General features: G+C 32.4%; 1 protein-coding gene across 1 annotated transcript in view; it reads right to left on the bottom strand.

Annotated features, from left to right (window-relative positions):
* Positions 1–3,397: 3,397 nt before the first annotated feature.
* Positions 3,398–23,650, bottom strand: part of Hsl (hormone-sensitive lipase) — a 33,157-nt gene continuing 12,904 nt past the window's right edge. Inside the window, exons 8-14 of the mRNA XM_085948846.1 lie at positions 20,875–20,994; positions 20,073–20,231; positions 17,752–17,989; positions 16,706–16,798; positions 15,302–15,446; positions 14,862–14,987; positions 3,398–12,281 (exon numbers count right to left, since the gene is read on the bottom strand). Of these exons, the coding sequence (XP_085804972.1) occupies positions 12,168–12,281; positions 14,862–14,987; positions 15,302–15,446; positions 16,706–16,798; positions 17,752–17,989; positions 20,073–20,231; positions 20,875–20,994 (995 nt within the window). The 3' untranslated portion in view covers positions 3,398–12,167. The remainder of the gene's footprint in view (positions 12,282–14,861; positions 14,988–15,301; positions 15,447–16,705; positions 16,799–17,751; positions 17,990–20,072; positions 20,232–20,874; positions 20,995–23,650) is intronic.

Below are 23,650 nucleotides of genomic sequence, written 5' to 3'. Positions count from 1 at the left end.
AAATATGTGGAATCAGCTTAAAGAGGCCTTCATCCAGCGGTGGATTGATACAGGTTGATGATGATAATGACAATATAAATAGGTAGGTATATAAAATCGCAAATTTAAAAAAATATAGCAGTTTATATGACCAAGAAGAGTAGAATTAGGTTGAGATAATCTTCATCCAGCAGTGGATTGATCTTGGTTGATGATGATAATGACGATATAATGAATGGGTAAATATAATATCAGCAATTTTGATAAATATAGCAATTCATATGACCGACAGAAATTCAAACAACTTAGAGAGGCTGGTGGATTGATTCAGGCTCATGATGATAATGGAAATATAAATAGATATAATATAACAACACCGATTTTGATAAATACAGCAATTCAAATGACAGAAAGGAGTAGAATCAGGCATGGGAGGCCTTTATCCAGCAGTGGATGGGGTCAGGCCAATGATGATAAGGACGATAGAAATGGGTATAATATAGTAGTAGAATCAGGTTGCGGAACCCTTCATCCAGTAGTCGATTGATCCTGGTTGATGATGACGATATGAATATGTAGATAAATGTAATATCACCGATTTTGATAAATACAGAAATTCATATGACAGAAAGGAGTAGAATCGGGCTATGGAGGTCTTTATTAAGCAGGGGATTGGTTCAGGTCGATGATGATGATGATGACGATATGAATATGTAGATAAATATAATATCACTGATTTTGATAAATACAGAAATTCATATGACAGAAAGGAGTAGAATCAGGCATGGGAGGTCTTTATTAAGCAGTGGATTGGTTCAGGTCGATGATGATGATGATGATGACGATATGAATATGTAGATAAATATAATATCACCGATTTTGATAAATACAGCAATTCATATGACAGAAAGGAGTAGAACCGGGCTAGGGAGGCCATTATCCAGCAGTGGATTGGTTCAGGTCGATGATGATAAGAATGATAGAAATAGGTATAATATCACAAATTCGTTAAACCGATAGTAGTAGAATCAGGTTGCGGAACCCTTCATCCAGCAGTGGATTGATCCTGGTTGATGATGATGATGATTATGATGACGATATGAATATGTAGATAAATAACATTAGCATTTTTAATAAATATATAGAAATTCAATACTATCAAGAATACAATCAACTTAGAGAGGCCTTCATCCAGCAGTGAATTTATTGAGGCGCATGATAATAATGGCATTATATATAGATATGTAGATAATAATATAATATCACTGATTTTGATAAATATAACAATTCATGTGTAAGTAAGGAGTAGAATAAGGCTGAGGAGGCCTTCATCCAGCAGTGGATAGGTCAAGATTGATGATGCTAGGGACGATAAAAATAGGTAGATATTATACAATTTGATGACTATAACAATTCGTATTAATTTCTTTCATTGTTTGCAATGACAACTTTGTTAGTTTAATATGATTATATTGTGATCTATGGAAATTAGTAGCCTAGGTAATTATTCAATAAAAAAAAAGAGTGCGTGAACAGCCACAAAGTATTTTAAAAAATAAAATTTGGAATATCACGTTATCTATGAAATGGCGGACAGTGGCGGACGCCGCTGTCAGAAGATATTTTACGTAGTGAATTGTACCAAGATTATGGTTTTTTCACCGGAAAAAAGTGCGCCAATGCCTACATTACGATATTTGAATAAAAATAATCGATTTCGTTTGTCAATAAAGGATTAGAAGGTCTTAAGCGACAAAGACGTCATTCTGCTGTGCGTTAAAAGAAATATGGCGAATCGTATACGGTATATGAGAAAATATCGGATATAAACGATAACAATAAAATGTCGCTTAAATGAGCCGTTGGTGCATTTTCCAAAATCTCTTAGGATAATAATATATAAAAATTATATTGATAATACAAAAACATGGAGATATGTACATTAAATGTACATATTTCTACGTATTTGTATTCTTCGTTGTGTGTTATGTTGTTTGTATATTTAATTATTTATCAAATAAAAAACATAAATTAATGTAATTTTGGTGCATGGCGCCCACAAGGGGGGGGGGCTAACAGCGCTCTAGCCTGGGGACCCAGGCTCAGGGGGGGGGGGCGTGGTAGGTCAACCAGATAAGTGAGATAATTACAAATTTGTTCTAATAGTAAAAAAAGTCGCCTGTGGCACTATTTTACTACGCTAGTATTAATATTTTAAAACATGCAATTGTAGGACATAATTTAATATTATTATGTCAATACTCGACAAATAATTATTCTTAACCCGACAACTAACCATAATTCAAGTGGATGTATTAATAAATACAAAAAATCGCTAAACATTCAATTAATACCATTAATTTTACCTCGAACACCATTTAAAAAATGCTATTATGTGGGGTCAGTGTTTTGGTGTGTAAATTGTTTTACGTGTGGTGTGCCGTGGAATTCTGGGAAGACCTTTAGTGTGCCGTTGGTGAGAAAAGGTTGCGGAGCACTTCTCTATAACATGATAAATAACAGTAAATCATAATTTTTTGAATAACAGAAAAAAATATATCTTTGGAGGTAAGCTTTAAAAAATTTGCTTTAACAATGATTGAAAAGATATTTTAGTACTAGAAAGAATACGAAACAATGAATGAAGAAAAAATGTAGGTACATACATTAAATCTTATCACTGAAAAATATCAGGTGTTCAATGTGCAAAAAATAATAATTTTACTAGTTTGCCTCACCTGTTGTGAATACTTATCGTAGTTTATCTCTCGGCATACAGATATAAAATGCACTCTCATTTTAGAGTTTATATGAAAATTCTTTTTTTTTTCTTTTTGACAATGTCCGATCATAATAGGATCATATGGGCCTCCACAGAGTAGAGGTTTGTTGTTAACAGATTTTTGTTTTTATGAGAAATGGATGTCAGCCACTTGCTCAACCTATTAGGTCCATATTCTGACTCCAAACACAAATTGAAAAACAATATTATGTGTATTTGCGAGATTCGAACCTGGGACCCGCGACATTATAAGCCGCTCGGCCATTGTTAGAGGCCCCAAAAGTCCTTTTTTGCACATTTTCATACGTTTACGCTCCATCTCATTATTATCTTTGGCAATCGCAATTTTTTCAACCGGCCTTGCAATTCCATTCCATCATTGTGACAAGCGTTTAGCGGGGTGTTAATTTGATAACTGCTTGAGCAGTCATGTTATTGTGACGTTAGCACAACCTCGTCTGAAGCACGAGTTTGAAGTTTGCGTGTAACACGGATAGCAACTCAGAAGATTCATCTTTCTAAAACCATTTTGCACAAAGAATATAGGTCTGTAACATATTGGGGTTATCTCGGATCGAGGTAAGGGTGTTATTATAGTGTTGCACTAGTTGGAATAGTAAAATTAAAAAAAACACGGTGACTTCAGTATAATTTATTAAATAGCGGGTATGATAATAACAGTACAGTTGAATGATGAAAACTATAAGTGTGAGATATATTTTACGACAGTCAGGTATAAGATTCCTTGATTTATTTTCATTCCTTGACGGAATAGTACTAATACAGGTACCTAAATAAATTGTGACAATTATTAAGAACATAGTGAATAACAAAAGAAAAAAAATAAAACATGGTGTGAACAGAGCATTATCTATAGTAACACAATAATGGGTATACATATAATATATTTTATAATCAGTGTAAAATATATTAAATAAAAGACGACTACAGATATTTGTGAAGAATATACTATGATTACTAGTATCGATTACAGCTAACATATATGTATATAATATACATATTAGTAACATTACAGATACGTCATCTCAAAGAATGAAGTTAAAAGGCATCATTTTATGAATTAACAATTTTATTTTAAATAGTTAAAAACATGATAAAATTGTAATAAACGTTTATAAATAAAGCTGTGGGGAGCTACAATTAATATACTTCTGTTGTACACTGAGAAGGTTTTGAATTAACACCCATAATAACACGAAATAACATTTTAATTATTACATAAAAGATGTAACGATAAATATTGTTCACAAATCATAATTGCGTTTATACTGTTTTGTTAAAAATTTTATATGAAAAGGTATAAAAAAACTCAAAAAGTACACAAGTACCGATAATGTTTAAGCCACACGCAGATATAAACACTTAACGCGTTGCAAATTGTATTTCCCTTACTGTTTGTATGATATTAGATCCCGTGTGCATTCTCCATGTCCAAACAGTCCACACATTGTTTCTAGCAATGAATACCTTGCCTGCGTTCTAAAACCGCTGGTGTGGCATGCTCATGTGCGCGTGGCTTCAACAAAATATTAACATTTTAACGTCAGAGCTACAAAACTACTATTGATTAGGATTATAATTGGGGTGGGCTACAATATTATTATCATTGAATACTTATAAGATGTGGTTTTTAATTCTATCATCAAATGTCCGATAAAAATGAAAAGACTTAACCTCAGATAGCACTATGAATTTACAGATATTGTTAAACTATTATAATTTGAAGTTTTTTTTTTGATATCATGGTGTTTATAATTAATTATAGTTCTGATCTGTAAATACCTAATATGCCTAGGGTGGCCAAACGTTCTGGTTTTTTAAATTTCGTCCCAGACAAAGGTTGTTGGGGCACTTTGAATGTTCCACATTTATGTAGTGATCGGTAAAAACCTATATTCATAACATCAGAGTAGTGAATGTGTGTATATTTGTAGGAAGGTGTATGTCACTGAAATGTGTAGTTTAGAACAACGCTGGCACCTTGCACAGGGGCCTTACTACTCAGAGTTACTTTTCAACCTATTTCAATTGACTGCAATGCCGGTAATCATGGTGAAATGACATTTCAGGTTAAGAAATATTCTTCCAAGAATATCCGGCTTGAATATTTTAATGTTTCAACCTTGATTACATTGCATCTTTGCGAGTGGAAGTGAATGCAACTTTGTTGGCATTTCTGAATTGGGATTATGGTGACAGGGATAATCATATTTTAAAACATCACAATGATCATTTCAGTGTGCAGATTGAGCCAATAAATTATTTCCAGATTCCACGATAACCTCGGCCTTAAAATCGGCAATAAAAAAAATGTAATTTGTAATAAACTAAATCTGTGTGCGAAAGGAAAAGTATGCCAAATTAATCTTTTTCTCTTCCTCCTTATCTTGGGGCTTTCGTATCAGATCCCCAACGCATTGGATATTGAGCTTCTTACAGAGGGTTGGGTAGCCAAGAGAATCTCCTATTTACGATTATACTGCTACATTACCTCTTGCATGCAGTTGGAAGTAAATCATACCTATACCATACCTAAATATAGCCAAAGTATGCAGCTTTTCTGTGCTTAATGGTAGCTATAACTTCTCTTGGTTCTTCTTAAACCTCCTCATTGGTAATGTCATCAGCCCAGGACGTTTTCATGGTATGTTAATACAGCCACATCTCGAAAACCTTCAATCTACATATTGTTTGTTCTTTTAACGTCCGAGCCTTGACTCCGTAGACCAGTCAGTATGGGTATGAAGGAACACGTCCTGATCCCCCTTCATCGAGAGCCCAGACCTAGCTTTTTGCATTGATGAGAAAAACTACAAGTCGAAACAGTACCAGTAAGTTATTAACTGTCACACAAAAATTTCCCTTAGCTGGCCACCCTAGGATGCCTCAAAATGCTTCTGAACATTATACATTATAAAGATGAGCATGAACAAAGGTGATAACATTTATTATTCTATACTATTTTACATTATATGGACGAGTATTTATTAGAATATCAGATATATAGTAGGAATAATGAAACATTTAACTATTAATAAGTATCGTAACATACAAAAATAATAATTCCGTACTATTAAAATTGTCTGGTGGCCCCAAAATTATAATATTATGGTTGTATAATATTATTACTGCCCGTAACCTCATCCCGAGACTGGGGATTAACTATGCGTTATATTTCACATTTATTATACAAATAAAATATAACAGCAAAATGAAATTAGTTAAACAGTCAACAAGACAGTTAAATAATGTTCTATAACCTGTTAAGCGAGTGCTAAGAAAGATCATTTATGGAGCGCACCAAGTGTGAGTATTTTGTTATTATTTAATGTGTATTAAATACGTTTTTTTTAACCCATAGGCACTGGGTATAAATCCCAATTTACTTTTCATTGAATAAAAGTGGATGAGAGAATTGAAACTCATCTATTCATGCTAACCACACAATATTTTTAATAACTCGTTTTAAAGTAAAGTTTATTACTTTATACGGATTCCAAAAATATTGATTGGTAAGGTATTTATTATTCCTAATTAATTGCTGGAGTGAGAGATATAGATGATCATGTCTCTAAAATAAATCGTCTATCTTTGGAGTCTTAATACGGGCGTGACAACTAAAAAATTTATAGACTTATCGATCAAATTTAATATAATTTATATTATCATTTTATAAAATGAAATTCTATATGGATGTATTGCCATGAATAAATCACCATATTATAATGACAGGAATATAGGTACAGTAGAACCTCGATTATCTGAATTGTATAATAGAAATAATTTCAACAGACAAAAATAGCAGTATATCGAAAACAGATCCTTCGACGACTATTAGCAGACAAAAATAATAAAGAATCAGTAAAGTTGTCAGACTGTTGCTATAATATGTGGGAGCAGTGAATGTAATGAAAAATATGTAAACGTCAACTGCCGAGGGGGAGGATATCGGTCCTACCAAAGAATTCTCCACCATCAATTAAGTAGGCAGCCAGAAGTAATACATTGACCATTATTTTTACGATAAATAATTATTTAAACACCGTGAAATGTGTATGTAGATTTATAAAAACAAAATATATAATCTACATACGCACCAGAATATGAGCTGCCATTTTATTTTTGGGACTGCCAATAGAAAAAGAAAACAATGAACTTGTTACCAATACAACTACACGTAGAATCGTTTAATTTGAAAATCAAACTGCGATGAATGTGTTTACGTGTAGGTATAACATATGTGCAAATTTGTTATCCGGATTGTCTTTCCCCGCTTAGTCCAGATGATAGAGGTTCTACTGTACGGATTTAGGATGATAATAGATTAATTAGCCTTGGGTCCAGCTCTGGATTCAAATATACTACTGATTGATAAGTCGCGCGAATTTTACCCAACCAGAAGGGTAGGTACCCATGAATCCTACCAGTGAAAAGCGCCGTGTCTGCTACATAATATGATAGATAGGCTTTAAGATATTAAGACAACATGAATATTTACTTGCATTGAAAAGACTAATTAAATTATATCTTCAATAATTCCATTATTAGGGTTGATTAATTTCGGTGGAACGTCTGTTATTTGTCGCGGTCAGTGCCCATGAGTTAAAACATAGATAGGGTGACAAGTCTACGAGCTAATATAAAGGATTATGTTATTTTTAGCATATTTCATATTTCTGGCTTACCACAAATAACTTTAAGAGTATTTTGTAATGTCATTAATTTTCCATAGATAATAAATAACCAGTATGAAATACACTACTTTGGATAATATAGTGATATTATAATATCTAACAGGTCATGCAAAGTTTTATTGGAATAGCACTAGAAACATTTTGTTAAATATTCACCATGGGAAATTTGGGGATACAGTCTTTATTTTATTTCATTACATTTGACCAAATGAAAGCTACCGATCGACCGATATAAGTTGCCCATCAACTGGGGAAATAAACATTTTTTTCAGATCTGAAAATTATTTTTAAAATCTTGAAACTTCATCAATCGCTGAACTGCAATAAAGACAAAACAGTGAGGATACCAATGTTGTATTTTAAGACGTGTGTAACTTTGCCATATAAAATAAATTCAATACGCGATTTTTACTTTAAAAAATGGTTCAACAAAATATTCACGATAAAATATGTGTATTACATTTTTTCCTTGTGAAACATCATTGTTTATATATACAATATGATATTCTTTTTAATACTATCGTAAAAGACATTCCAAAGTGAAAAGTGAATGAAATGGGTCTTAAATTGTGCCAAGACTGTCATTCCTTCGATGAATAGGTTAACGTTTTTTTTTTCTTCATTGTATTGAAAAAATAACTGGATTTGGTACATTAGTAACAGTAGATATTTAAAATGTGACTGAAATATTGGGTGGTTTAGAAGTAAAAATCTTTAACAAACATTGTTAGTATTTGGTGTACTGTACTACGTTACGTATTTTTACGGTATACAAATGTAGTCAACTTATATTGGTCCATCTATAGAATTGACCGTATTTAGTATTGCGCAACAAATGGTCACCCTAACTGAGCATGTGTCTTTGATATCACTAATAAAGCATTCATACAGTAATTATTTACTTTCTATAAAAATACTTGGTTTTTTTTCTTGCTAGCTAATACTAAAGTTAATAATATTCTTTATAGAAAGTGTCTAACCTATCGGCTCTCAACACCTCTGCCTATTAACCAAAACAAACCCTGCAGTTAATACTACTGACACGGACACACATATTTATGATAATAAATCATGAAATTAATATAATTGACACATGCTGTTTTCAACCTCGAATAATGATGGCGAATTAATTTTGCAAATCCCATGTTTATCAATAAAAGTCATAACCCTAAAACAACTTACTGTTTAATTTTAGTTTTAATAAAAGTAAAATAAAAAAACAACAGAAAACTCTCTATACAAAATGACAATGATTCCAATGGATGGATGGATTCCAACTCCAATGACAATGGAAGTTTGCAAATGTTTCCGTTATTTGGATACAATTTAAAAAGTTTATATAAATTAATTTTTTAAATTATTAGATTGTCATGTGTGCAAGAAATTTACAGATGGTTGTAACCAGAGGTTGTGATCGAGAAATAATCAGAAAAGGCCAATCTGTAATTTTGAGAAATTAATTTTCCAAAATTTTGACAATTCTCATTTCTCGAGACACCAACGAGATTCTCGAATTCAAACAAACTGAATGAAATTTCTGAAATTTCACAGAAAAAAAAAATTATCCAGACAAAAATTTTGTAATTTCTTAGTAACATCAATTTCTCAGGAATTCTGGAGAAATCAAGAGCTATCTCAAATTCAATAAAAATTAAATTGTTGACCAAATGGGGTTTATAAGTTTTACGTTATGTCGTTAGCCAAGATATTACTTGTGTTCATAGACCGTTTAATATTATATTTATGGATTTAGTAGCCATTGATGTCCTGTTTGGTTTGAATGTGTTACACAGTTGATTATGCCTATGACTTCTTCTATACTAGCTAGATTCTGTCATCCTGAACAGACTGACAATTAAATACACTTTTATCAGATGTATTCAATAGAGCTATAAAATATTCACATGACACCCTCATCAGCGTTTCATAAGGATTGTGTATCTGTATCATCAATAATAAAAAGCTAAATTACCATTTCTCCTCAATGTGGAGCTTAAGGGTGGGTCTCTACAGAGCGGAGATTATCTTTTAATTATTTGAATTAAGTTTTTTGAAATAAGAATCAATTTTAATCCATTCTTTCAACGTATTAAACAAAAATCTCTGGAGGGGTCGTTCCGCCAGTACTCCACAACGGGTGCTATCTGCTATTCGATATCTACCTGAGTTGAGAGCCAAACCTACTCGCATGAATAATATGCATACATAATACTTAGTCTGAAATACTATGAATTGTTTTATTTGTCGAAACAAGCTAGCCTACCTTCCCTATAATAAATTATTCTGTGGTGTTAAAGATTAATAAACTCACAATGTTTTACATACCATCTATTATATTATTATCTCAATTGAAAAACAGTAACAACAATAATTACCATTATTCAGTTATTTTTTTGGGTTTTTTGTACCAAATAGAAAAAAAACATATTTTTGCATTATGCACAGTTTTAACCCTCGAGGATGGTCACAGCAAATGCCTTGATAAAAATAGTGTAGGTATGGTTTTGAAAGTAAGTTTTCATCAATTCTACAATAGTAAATAGAATTGAAAATTTGTGGAATTAACAAAAACATTATGATAGGAGATCCACCATGTGAACGCCATTTTTATTTAATAAAATTTGGTTTTTGGTATGTTGGAATATTACGGTAAGGTGGAAGCAAAAAAATGTTTCATACAATGATAATTATAACGTTACAAAATATTATACGTCAAATTAATTCTCTGCAATTATCTGTGAGTAAAAAGTGCCCTTTTATATTCCAGACGGGCATACAAATCTTTTTTTACAGATGTCTTTTTCTTTTGCATTTGACACGACAATATTACAATAAATACATTTTATGTATAAAGAAAATGGTGTCATTAGCCTCAATGATTCATCACTTATGTTTTACAATATTCAGACATCAATATATTTTTCAAAATTAGAATCTTCATAAATCCTAGACTTGAAAAACCTTTAAAAAAATATCACTGCAAATTGTATCATAAAAGTGTTGCTATGTATAGTATAATTTAAATACCATTATCGATAATAAATTAATTAGGTAAATACGGTACCTATATAATAATTACTTTCATATATAATTTTTATTAAATATTCAAATCCATTTGAATAGAATAAATAATATGATTAAAGAATGTCTTGAAAATAGTGTATTAATTTTAATTGCATTGTGGACATTACATAAAATACTGTCAGTTTTTTTATAATAGGTAGAAATTACTCAATTATGAATGTATGTACCACTATTTTGTCTTGTTTAAATTAAGCACTGTGACCTCGAATATCCAAATCATGAACATTTCCATTTTTTTCATTCTTTCTAGCGCAAACTGTGTCAGAAAACGAATTATTCTAACCTAACAGGGAAACATTCCATTGACAGATTAGATTGAATATTCAATTTTAATCAAGGAATGGTTCATATTAATACTTTCAGTCATTATGTACCAACTTGGACAATCATTTTCATAAACATTATATTATCAAAGGATTTGGGATTAATAATTCCTAGATTTCTAAGATCCCATATATCCAAATACAACGAGATTTCAATTAAACACAGCAGTAATAACATAAGCGATATTATGTATTAAATTTGCAGTAAACATTGTTACTATCGACAGGAATGTTTTTTTTATCAAATGACATCAAAAATTGACAACAGTTTTTACGAAACTTCTTAATCAATAAAAACACAGGCGACAACCAATTTAATCTCGAAAAACGTCAGTCATATAAAAATGGTCACCTATAAGATCACAGCACCATCAATCAAAAAAATGTTTGCATACCTTAAATGCAATTAATTATTAAGTTCAAATTCCTATTCAAAAATTTATCAAACAACGATTGGTATATCCCTGTATTGTACAATTTTTTTATTATTACAAATAATCCATTTGTGCTATGACATTGTATGTAATAATATATTTGCAATGTGAAGACCTTGCAACATTTATGAAATTGCCAACATGACAATATTATACCGCCTGTACACGTGCATGGAATTACTGTCGGCAATAGTGCTTATTTTAAACTATCATGACAATAACTGTTTACACATAAAAGTGCTGACTGTCTCTCCAATCTCATTCTTCATGAGTAAGCGAGACGCGATGTTGTCATTTTATACTCCTATTTGACAGGATGTATTGAAAATCGGTTAACCTCATAATATGAGGTTAACCGATTTTAACTCATATTATGAGTAGTTCGTTTTTTACCGGCAGGTTCGCCATTATCGTTCTACTACGCAGGCGCAGATCTTACTTGCGCGTAAGAAATCAGCACAATTCGGAAGCTTCCAAACTTGTTTAATTCATGCACGCAATCTTGCCAACTGCAGGATAATACATGTTTCCCCATACATTTTCTTACTGTGCACAGTAAAGTTGTTTTGCAATGATAAGAGTAATATAAAAAAATCATACAATAGAGATAGATTATTGTTTAAAATGAATAATTAATTTATATTATGTAAGTATACATTGTTTTCAAGTTTTTAATAAATATTATATTATAACAGAATAAACAAAGAATAAATATTATCTCTCATACATACTAAATAAAAAAAGGAATATAATATTATTATCATTGAATAAGTATAATATAATATATAAAATTTTTATAATATAGACTCTTTTTGCTTTAGTGGAAGCTTTTCCTTGCGGAGTTGAAACATTATTTGGGCGAATTGCCATTCTTCGGTTTCACCTCCGGCAGAGATTCGAGATCCAGCAATTCTTTTATCCTCTCGACGCAGATCAACGACCCGTCATGAGCCTCCTTTGAGATCTAAAAATGAACAAACAATCTTCACATAATCTGTCAAAATGGCTCTCGGGCACAAATTATATCGGGCAACAATAAAATTTCTGACAACATACGTTTTGAACTCGGTTTTATAAAATCAAGAATAATAATTTGCACCCGAATCAATTTTTAAAATAACCACACAATAGCAACACTTTTGATAAAACATTACAGTTAAATAACTTGGCTTTATAAAATACAATGCACTTTAATTTAGTGCCATGTTTGTGATCATTGACTTTATAATATCAGCACAGATTAGAGGGCATATCGTCACCGTTCAGGCAAAAGTCACCAACCCTAAAAACATAGTTTTGAGATATCACAATTTGAAAGTTTGAAAATGCAGGAAAAATCAGATTTTAATGTTTTTAAGGTTTTATCTACATTAAATTATTTTCTCATGTCTTCTTAATAATTTTTTTAAGGTACTTTTACTTTTTGATGCTAATTAAAACATCTGGAAGGTTTTAAAGGAGGCAAGGTAGCTCAAATTATGGTTTGGTGACTTTTGCTTGATAATAATCTGAACAATGTTAGCCAAAAGAAGCATCAGTAAAACTCACCATCCATAGTATAGTGACTTTTGCTTGTATATTTATAACGAAGGATTTTGTTTTTTTAGAGTCAATAATGTCTATTCACCTATAATGACTTTTGCTTGTTAAGATTTTATCGAAAGTCATTTAGTGAAAAACAAATAATTCGGATTTAAGCAAAATTTTACTAACTAATGCACCGAGGTGAGTTTTGCATCTTAAAGAACATAATTTTACGCTTCGGGTGACATACTCAACTCAAAACTGCCATTTTCAGGGTTGGTGACTTATGCCTGAACGGTGACGATATTATGCATTTATAACGTTTACAAAACAAGTTTGATCTCGTATATAATTTTACATTTTCCAAATTTTGATGCCTGAAATGGGCACGGGTCTTTGTGCAGTTCCAATTTCAAAAACACTATTTTGAGGTCAAATGACATGACAGATTAAACAAAATATAATATGCTGTCTTTTGAATTAAGTACTGAAAAAATAGTTGTTAATTAAATTATACATGAATATATTTTGTGGTAGCTTCTTAAAATAATGGGGAACAGTTTGCAAAACATGAAAAAGATTTATTGGAAGGTTTCAGAAGGCATTTCGGCCATTTGGATGACAATTTTGAAAATACCTAATACTTTTACATAGAAATGCAAGACATTTTCCTTGGCAGCAGTAAAAAAAATGATGGTGAGTTTAGGTACATACCAACTTTATAGCACAATTTTAGGCAATCTTTTCCTGTTATTTTACATGAGGCATGTTCCTAAATATAACCCTCAGCCAATGTTCCCTGTAAGGTGTGCGCGCGCACACCTACCAGAATGTGCCCGCACACATGTTTTCATCCCCCGCACAGTCCTCACACAAAAATATTGTAAAATAAAGTTTCCTTTGCCAGATTTTAGTTTTGCTCGAATGCAGGAAACCATCAGATGCACAATTCTTCGACTCATTTCTCGGAAGGCAACGGTCAAGTGCGACTAACGTGAGCATGCAAGTGAAATTTTACCTCTAGCAGGATCACTATATCCGTCCCGTTCTATCGCGTGCCAAAGTATACGAAAAGAAGATACGTATTTTAGTGTTTATCAATGACCACCTATGTGTTAGTGATATATTTGTTTATCCGCAGCAAATATGCAAGAAGAATTCATTTACCGCACCGGGTGACGGTGATCCGCACACACAATAGAAAAATTAGAGGGAACGTTGCCCTCAGCATAAAGTTCCTAATAATTAACGAGAGTTTAGATATTTTCTGTATATCCTGTATATTCCACCTAGTAGGTTATAAGTTTGGTTTTTCTTAAATACATATGTAACAAATTAGAAAAATGACAGTGGAATAAAAACCCTAAAATGATGGCCGAGCGGCTTAAGCGGCGGCCTATTATGTCGTGGGTCCCAGGTTCAAATCCTGGGTCTGGAAAATACACATATTATTTTTCAGTTTGTGTTTGGAGTCAAGAATATGGACATAATAGGTTGAGCAAGTGGCTAACATCTATTTCTCGTAAAAACAAAAATCTGTTAATACAAATCTCAATCAATATTAGGATCAGACATGGTCAAAAGAAAGAAAGTAACACGGATCTGCAGTTGTTGCATATTTAAATTGCTCTTATTTATGTTGACGGTTTCACCAATAGATGGCATTCTTGAATAAACAGTCCTGAAATATAATTCATTTCAATTATGATTGTCTTAAAGTGTTTAACTCATTCGCTGCTGACTAGATAATGATTTTTTAATTACCACCTTTAAAATGCACGTTAATTACATCGATCGGCCGCCTGGTCATTTACGCGCCTGGTGCATTTCTCAAATTTTGCTTATCAAAATCAAACTGTACAAAAGTGTGTGAAATTCAATCAGTTCACTCAAGATGAATGATTACTTTAGGTAGTCGAAAGGTTGACTGGAACTCGGAATGGCATATCTATGTAGATTAAATTGTATATAGACTTTATATATTGTGTTAATTAATTAAAAAAATATAAAAACATCTTACCATAGAGAAATTGAGGAAACCATGAGGAAGACCTTCAAGAATGTCTAGGTGAACAGGTCTGTTCAGCTTCTTCAATCGCTTGGCAAACATGACGCAATCGTCCAGGCACGGGTCCAGGTGAACAGTCTTCAAATCAAATAAACACATCGCAATCATTATGAAAAACCACCTCATTTATTTTATTTGTATTGGCGACAATATCAATTATTAATAATGCGTGTCTGTTTTTTAGCTTACAATTTAATTTAAATCACTGTCACTGGATATCATGCATTCCGGTTACAGTATACAGGCTTTGATAGATTTCCATAATGGCAACCCATCCCCGTTGGCACAAATGCCATTTTGTAAAAATAATGTGACCGAATTCATTAGAATCAACAATAATTACAATCTTCAATTCAATAAGTATTTTTAGTGTTCCCGAAATAGGCACTCACCAATATTTTCAACGGAGGCACTTTCATGAGGAGTTCATCATCAGCCCAGTACGGCGAAAGGTATGGGTCCTTAGGAACTGAGAATATGAACTCATCTGACGGACTTCTCGCGATGAGAGCATCCAAATTCGACTGAAGAGTAATTCTGAAATAATAATAATAAAATAATATGTACATAATATATTTGAATTTACAATTTTTCAGTTTTTGAGTTTTGAAAATCAATATTTCCGGCAAATTTTAGCCCAGTTGCATATACAAAATTGTCTCGACTGGGACATGGTTATAAATCAAAACTGCCAACAATGTTGCAATTCTCTTTTGCGTGCGCAAGCGAGACCATGGTTGACATCACACGCTTAACCAAAAGGAGTGAAAAAGCAGCATCTACATATGCGCCAATGCAACATCTTACTATACTACCTGCGTCCAATGTTAAGTGAAATTTGTAACACACATCAAGCAGATGATTTTTCTACCAAAAATGTCATACCGATGCTATGTGCAGTGATACATTAAGTTATATGTGTTTTGAGTATGATAACAAAATTACATCAATTCTTCGTAACGGATGTGATCCCCCTCTAATTAAAAAAGTTTGGAAATCACTGATTTATCATACCTACTAGAGTCTGTCAAATAAGCATAATATAAAGATTCTGTTCCGCTATCATAATTAAAACATCTTGACGCACTGTGTTTATGTCAGAGCTGCGAATCGAACTGGAACCAAACCCTGAGAACCCCTTAATTATTTTGGAACCGGAATGCTTAATTACAAATCTTGAGAATCCCAAACCTACAAATAGTTGTGGGGTCCACATGTTCCACTCGGTAAGGATATCATAAAAAAAATAGATTGGACATCTACCTTTAGAGTTTTGAAATAAAAAATATATCCATAACCTATAACTAACGCCCGCGTTGGCCGAACGGTAACATGTCAGCCTATATTGTCGTTGGGTCTGGATTCGAATCCAGGGTCCGGAAAATTTACATATTTTTTTCAATGTGTATTTGCACCCAAGGTATGGACCTAACGGGTGGAGCAAATGGTTAACATCCATCTCTCGTAAATACAGAAATCTATTAATACAACTTCCACCCTGTGGAAGTTCATAATTATGATCGTCATAATTGAACATAGTGATGTAAAATGTAATAACTAGAGAATTAGATATAAGTAGGTAAGTATGTATATTGGTTTTTTTAAGAATCGGAACCGGTGTTCTGATTTTTTATTAGATAGAAGCAAAACCCATTAAATTATTCCATTGGAACCAAACCCAAAACTGAACCTTTACAAAAATTGGGGGGTTCTAACAGTTCTGGTTTATGAACATAATTGGTTTTAAAATACCTGAATGCATATGCGAATAATTAAATTAATGAGGAAGTACTTACGAGCTATCACTTGAGGTAATTTTATTTGATGCCGTCAAATTCGAGAACCTATTCGATACTGCGCCAACAATACTTCCGGCTGCTTCTGATATCCTGAAAATATTTTATACAATAAGATAACATTAGAATTATAATATTTCTATACCAACGGTAATAAAATATGTAATCACTATCAAAGTGACATAATCGATGGATGTACTTTAACATGTTGTTCTTCGGAGCATTATTGAAATTACAAAAAGGAAATGTATTTTTTTTAAATCTTATGAATTTTTTTATAGCAGAGCTTCCTCGTGTTACAGAAATCTGAATATTTTATTTATTCTTGTTGGCATTTTATGAATAATTCACTATATGGACTAAAAATTAATAGTGAACACATTCAACAAAACACAACAGTGCATAAACACATAAGAACGCTGTAGGTAGAGTGAAAGGGTAGAGTGTGGGGGGACAGAAGTATTCAGATGTTTATGAAAGAGAGGGGCTATTTTTATTTTTATTTATTAAGTGTACGTGGCACTATATGGAAAGCACCATGAATACAGTAAGTTCTCAACTTATGACCATTCACACTTACTTAAAAAATTGTTAAAAAAATCCTATTTTTAGTTTTCGTCACCTCATGTGCGCTGCTGGCGTAAATAAGATGATGCAACCGATTGCGCCATCTATATTTTTTTAAACAACATGCAGTTATTCATTCTAGTCATCCTTTAAGTGCACTTGTGGATGGGGGACGGTGGTTTACTCGCTGTTTAAATTTGGAGTTCTACATTGTTTTTAGATAATTTATTTGTGATTTTTTTATTCCCAAAATGGCTAGTAAAAGAGTGATAAAAATATTAGAAAGAGTAAACCAGTGTCAGACATGTCACGGTAACTTAAATTATCCCAAACATTTGAAGAAGGATGGTGACAACTGTAACTGAAATTTTAATGCAAGCTCCGGCTGGTTTGAAAGATTTAAAAAACGTGAAAGCTATCCGGCTTTAAAGCATATAAAGATCATGTAACCCTTTTGTTGAAATAGAGCAATACCTCACCTGGTATGTATACCCTTGGCAGGCACTTTGCCGTTCTCATAGCAGGTGTTATCCTCAGGAACGATGGTGCCTTCGGCGAGCGTCTGGCTGGAGGCCTGCGATGACACGTCGTTCTCCAGAGACTTCTTCTTAAGGACGGGAATTTTGTGGCCCTCCGAGTCCGTATCACTTTCCAGGACGTACTTCTCCAAGAAGTCCGACACGTATTGCTGAGATTTGTCCTCATTTGTTGGGGTCGCTGAAAATTTTACATGACTTGTATTTATTTGGAATATGTTCATTTGTCAAACAGACATTTTTAGTGGAAAATTTTTGACGGCTATAATTGTTATTTTTCTAAAACTAAAAGAAATTTAAATGACAGATATAAATTTACTGTATTGATTCATATCTTAAGTATTTTTTCATTCAAATGACAATATTAGCAGTATGTTCAATTTCAATATAACATGAAAAAAGTTAGGTTAGGTTAGGTTTTTTTTTCATTCAAATGACAATATTAGCAGTGTGTTCAATTTCAATATAATAAGATGAAAAAAGTTAGGGTGGAGCTTTTTATATTTTACTTTTCAATAAACAACACTTAAGAGCCCACATGCCCAACGTAGGTCAAAATGGAGATTTTATGGTAATAATAAATGAAGTAGGGAGCAGCGGCGGCTGGTCTAACATTATACAAGTGCACTGCACTGCTTGCATTGCTATGAAACATCGTTTAACATCGTAAATCATATTTTTTCTTCATAGGGTTTTAATATTATCGCTCACTTATTGTAATGCAAACCATAAACCGATGTGCCCATATTGCCAATCGGCGATAATACAGTCACTATGCACCGTATACGTCATCCTCACTGAAATCATTTGCGCCCGGACAAAATATTTAGTTTACTTAAAATTAACCTAAAGCTTAGTATGAACTAAAGCCATTAAAAAACAACTTAAACCGTGCTAATAGTTTTCGCCATGCGTAAGTTCCAGAATATCGTGCGCCGACCGGGTAAAATGACATCATATTGGTCTGAGTAGAGAGCAATTACAGATTTGAATTATGGTTTGTTATTATAGACGCTGTAGCTTATTGTTCACGGTCAAATTATGTTTAGTATCATATTTAGCAATCTCGTATGTAAAATGCCTGTAAAACTAAAAACAATAGAATTCATTATTTTATAAATTTAAAATCGGTAAGATATTTTGATTTATGTGTACTCCAGTTTAAATCAGTGAAGATAAAAATAATTTTGCTACCTACCGCATTTCTGGAAATTTTTTTTTTTTTACACTAAGTGCAGTTTCATAATAATCATTATTCATACAGTGTACAAATTGCTAAAGATCCCTAATGTACTTATATAGAATAAGATGGCTTCCGTTAAAAGTAAGAGGTATTTATCTACTATAAGAGATACAATCGTTTCTTAAAACTAATCCAATAAAGATTTAAGTAACTCGCATCATGTTTTATTAAAAATATAAAATATACAGGTAATTTCCCAATTGTCAATAACCTTTTGCCAAATCAAAAACAACGCTGAATTGATTTCATTTTTCAATAAGGTAAGTTTCCAGCGCACCCTCAAAAATTACAATCCAAAAAATCACCGGCCGCCACTGGTAGGGAGTAAGATCATGTTCAAACACGTTTGTCAACTTATGGCTACAGTCGTATGTTGTAGCTTAACCACTGGGAAATGCCAATAGAAATGGCGTATTTCAAAAAAATACTACCTTATTCTTAGGTCAATAATTATTATAAAGCAATCATTATTCGTAGGATGTTTATCACATTTGAATGATCAAAGACATAGCTTATAATTAGTATTTTTAGAATTATCTTCAAATGTGTTAATTGTGCTCATTTTTTGAATAATAAAATGCCTAATTCTTGTCAAATTTGGGATCACAGAGATTATAAATATAATTTTTTATCGTAAATATTTCACTATAATAATGTCAACATAAATTTTACTATTGGTTTTATAAATGCGTTTAAAAATTAATAAATCCAAAAAATCTTAAGACCACTGCACATGGATGTACTGAAATTTGACTATATTCTAAAACATTAGATTGAGAGGTTTAAAAGAATACTATTTTATGTAATAAAAATACTTTATGCAGTCATCAAATGTTTAAAATAAATATAAAGCATAATAAGGCTTCAAAATTATAAAAATAGATAATCTACAACGTTTAAGAAATGTTCAGGCTTATGCTCTGAAAATACCATAAAAGCTACATTTTGACCTACATTGAGCATGTGGGCCGTTAAATAGATCATCTTTTTCAATATGCACCCTCAAAAAATATGTATATACCTAACGTTCTGTGTTCACTGGTGAGTGAGGCTCCACTGAGAGTGTCAGACAGGTGATCACTAGTCGGTGACTTGTGTGCCTGCAGCTCTACCAGGTCACTCTCGGAAACCTCTTCGAATGAGGATGTATCAGATACTCCCATTATACCGTTAGGACCGTCTGAAAACAAGACAAATTTAATTTTCATTTCAATTAAAGTTTATCATTCCAACTGTGGTATTTTATAAAAGATTCCCAATCAAATAGTTTGTACTAAAGGGATTCATATGAAATTTTTAAATTAAAAGATGATCGCACTATGAAAAATGGCTAGATTTTTTGCGATTTTTACTCGACCTGCGTTCGTGAGGATTACTTGTTGAAAGATGGAAAAACTAAATATTTTTCACCAATGACAAATGTTGTTTTCATGTTAGCAACATCAATGATATCAATACATCAATTCATGTTATTGGCCTGGTCCATTATGCTGTGAACACATTATCATCATGTTACATGTTGGCATGGTAAGTTCGCGCTACGGGAAAAAGTGTGTAATGTCATTTATATTGGTATTTAAAGTATTATCAGACTGATGCTCCTATCCCGTAGCACATTTTGAACCAAAAACGAATATTGTCAGTTGACAAAATCTGACGAAATGACCAGAACAACAATGTGGTCACCACATTACAGTTAATAATAAGTATTTTGAAAAGGAATACATTTTTTTTTTAATTTTCATTAATATGTCTACTGATTACATAGATGTAATAAACAACTAAAATGGGTAGATGAAAAGGGTAATGATAATAATATTTACCCAATGGTGGACTTAGCCTGAGGAAATCTTTGTCGAGCGACTGAGAATCATTTGAAGGCATTTTTTTGTTCTTCCCATTTTTTCCATTCGCTTCACTTGAGCTGGGAGGACAAGCGTATGCTGAAAAGATAAAGTTACTAAATTCATAATAGTTTTTATGTTACCATAATATTATTATTATGTAGTAATTGCATCATACAAGTGCATTTAAAAGTGTTTCGTTAAAGTTAGGGTTTCCTAAGAAAGCGGTGCCGTTATGTAGCAGCCATAATGTAGAGGTGGTTGAAGTCACTAAAACGTTTTCTATGCAAACCCAGGTGGCGGTTTCCTAGAGAGCGTTAGTTGTGAGCGTAACGTCAAATAGCGGTGCCACCATTTGCATGACGGCCGTCATAGCTGAACAAACAGTAGTGAACCTTTTTTCCCATTGTAGCGGTGACAATTTTAAAATAAAAAATGAGTGCAAACACTGCAAACGTAATTTGGACCAGCGAAAATGACAACATATTGATTGATTTTGTAAGAAATAATGAATCTTTATATAATGTGAAGAGCAAAGCTTATAGTAAAGCCCAGTTAAAACAAAATCTGTGGAATAATATCAAAAGTTAAGTCGTCTTTTGTGTGATTCAGTACATAATCAAACAAAACTGGTGTTAAACGAAAGTATTGCCTGAATTTTTCCTCGTTGCAGTGCAGACGGCGACACACTAAAATTTGAAATGCACACTCTGTAGCATGATTTCTAAATACCTAACTCTCCTCCAAATGACAGTTTTCATATAGTAATATAGTAATAATGCTGTCTAGATCGTCCATTCTCCACCGCACTACGCTCACTGACCGTTGTCCATCTTTTTTTAAGTTTACATCTCTGGTTACCATTCTTAAGGTCATTTTCTTATGTCCGCTGCATCACGTCACGATACGGCCGCTACATAATGGCACCGCTTCTTTAGGAAACCCTAGCTTAAGAGAATACACGTGTGAAACACAAAAAATCACAATCTTTCGAGACAGTTATTTTCATAACAAACAATACAAGTATTAAAAAAAAATTCACTACGTATAATATCTTTTGACAGCGGGGTACGCCACTGTCCGCCATTTCATAGATAACGTGATATTCCAAATTTGATTTTTTTTAAATACTTTGTGGCTGTTCACTCAATCTTTTTTTATTGAATAATTACCTAGGCTACTAATTTCCATAGATCAGATAGTCATATTAAACTAACAAAGTTGCCATTGCAAACAATGAAAGAAATTAATACGAATTGTTATAGTCATCAAAATGTGTGATATTGTATAATATCTACCTATTTTTATCGTCCCTATCATCATCAATCTTGACCTATCCACTGCTGGATGAAGGCCTCCTCAGCCTTATTCTACTCCTTACTTACACATGAATTGTTATATTTATCAAAATCAGTGATATTATATTATTATCTACATATCTATATAATATAATGCCATTATTATCACGAGCCTCAATAAATCCACTGCTGGATGAAGGCCTCTCTACGTTGATTGTATTCTTGACAATATTGAATTTCTATATTTATTAGAAATGCTAATGTTATTTAGAGACATATTTATATCGTCACCATCATCATCAATCCACTGCTGGATGAAGGGTTCCACAACGTGATCCTACTACTATCGGTTGAACGAATTTGTGGTATTATACCTATTTATATCATCCGCTGCTGGAAAAAGACCTCCCTAGCCTGATTCTATTCCTTTCTGCCATTTGAATTGCTGTATTTATGAAAATCTGTGATATTATATTTATCTACATATTTATATATTTATCTACATATTTATATAGTCATCATCATCAACCAGAATCAATCCACTGCTGGATGAAGGGTTTCACAACCTGATTCTACTACTAGCGGTTAAACAAATTTGTGATATTATACCTATTTCTATCATCCTCATCATCATCGACCTGAGCAATTCCACTGCTGGATAAAGGCCTCCCTAGCTTGATTCTATTCCTTTCTGTCATTTGAATTGCTGTATTTATCAAAATCTGTGATATTTTATTTATCTACATATTTATATAGTCATCATCATCAACCAAGATCAATCCACTGCTGGATGAAGGGTTCCGCAATCTGATTCTTGACAGTATTGAATTTCTATATTTATTAAAAATGCTAATGTTATTTATCTACATATTCATATCGTCATCATAATCATCATCATCATCAACCAGGATCAATCCACTGCTGGATGAAGGGTTCCGCAACCTGATTCTACTACTAGCGGTTAAACGATTGCTATATTTATCAATATTGTTGATATTATATTTACCCATTCATAATATCGTTTTTATCATCATCAACCAGAATCAATCCACTGCTGGATGAAGGTTATCCCAACCTAATTCTACTCTACTTGGTCATATAAATTGCTATATTTTTTTTAATTTGTGATTTAATATACCTACCTATTTATAATACCCAAACCCCACCCAAAATAAATTTTATTTCAATATGAATGTCCCGCACCGGAAGACTATGTTATTTAAGGTTAAATTTTAATTCAAAATTTGATTTTTTAAATATTATTCAACGGCTGCAAGCATTTATTATTTATATACTGCTAACCTTTTATTATCTAAATGGGTCCCGTGGCAGATTAATATTCATGTTATATTGGATCGCCATTTATAATAATCACATATATTGCTTTATATTCGAATTTATGAGATGTATAATTATTTATCATATTTAAATGCACGTGTTTTAACGAAACATTTATA

Source organism: Rhyacophila brunnea, unplaced genomic scaffold (assembly GCF_057557595.1).
Source record: "Rhyacophila brunnea isolate RB1 unplaced genomic scaffold, BYU_Rbru_1.0 scaffold_21, whole genome shotgun sequence".
NCBI lineage: Eukaryota > Metazoa > Arthropoda > Insecta > Trichoptera > Rhyacophilidae > Rhyacophila > Rhyacophila brunnea.
The sequence above is the reverse complement of the archived record's forward strand: the minus strand, read 5'-3'. Positions and strand labels throughout refer to the sequence as shown.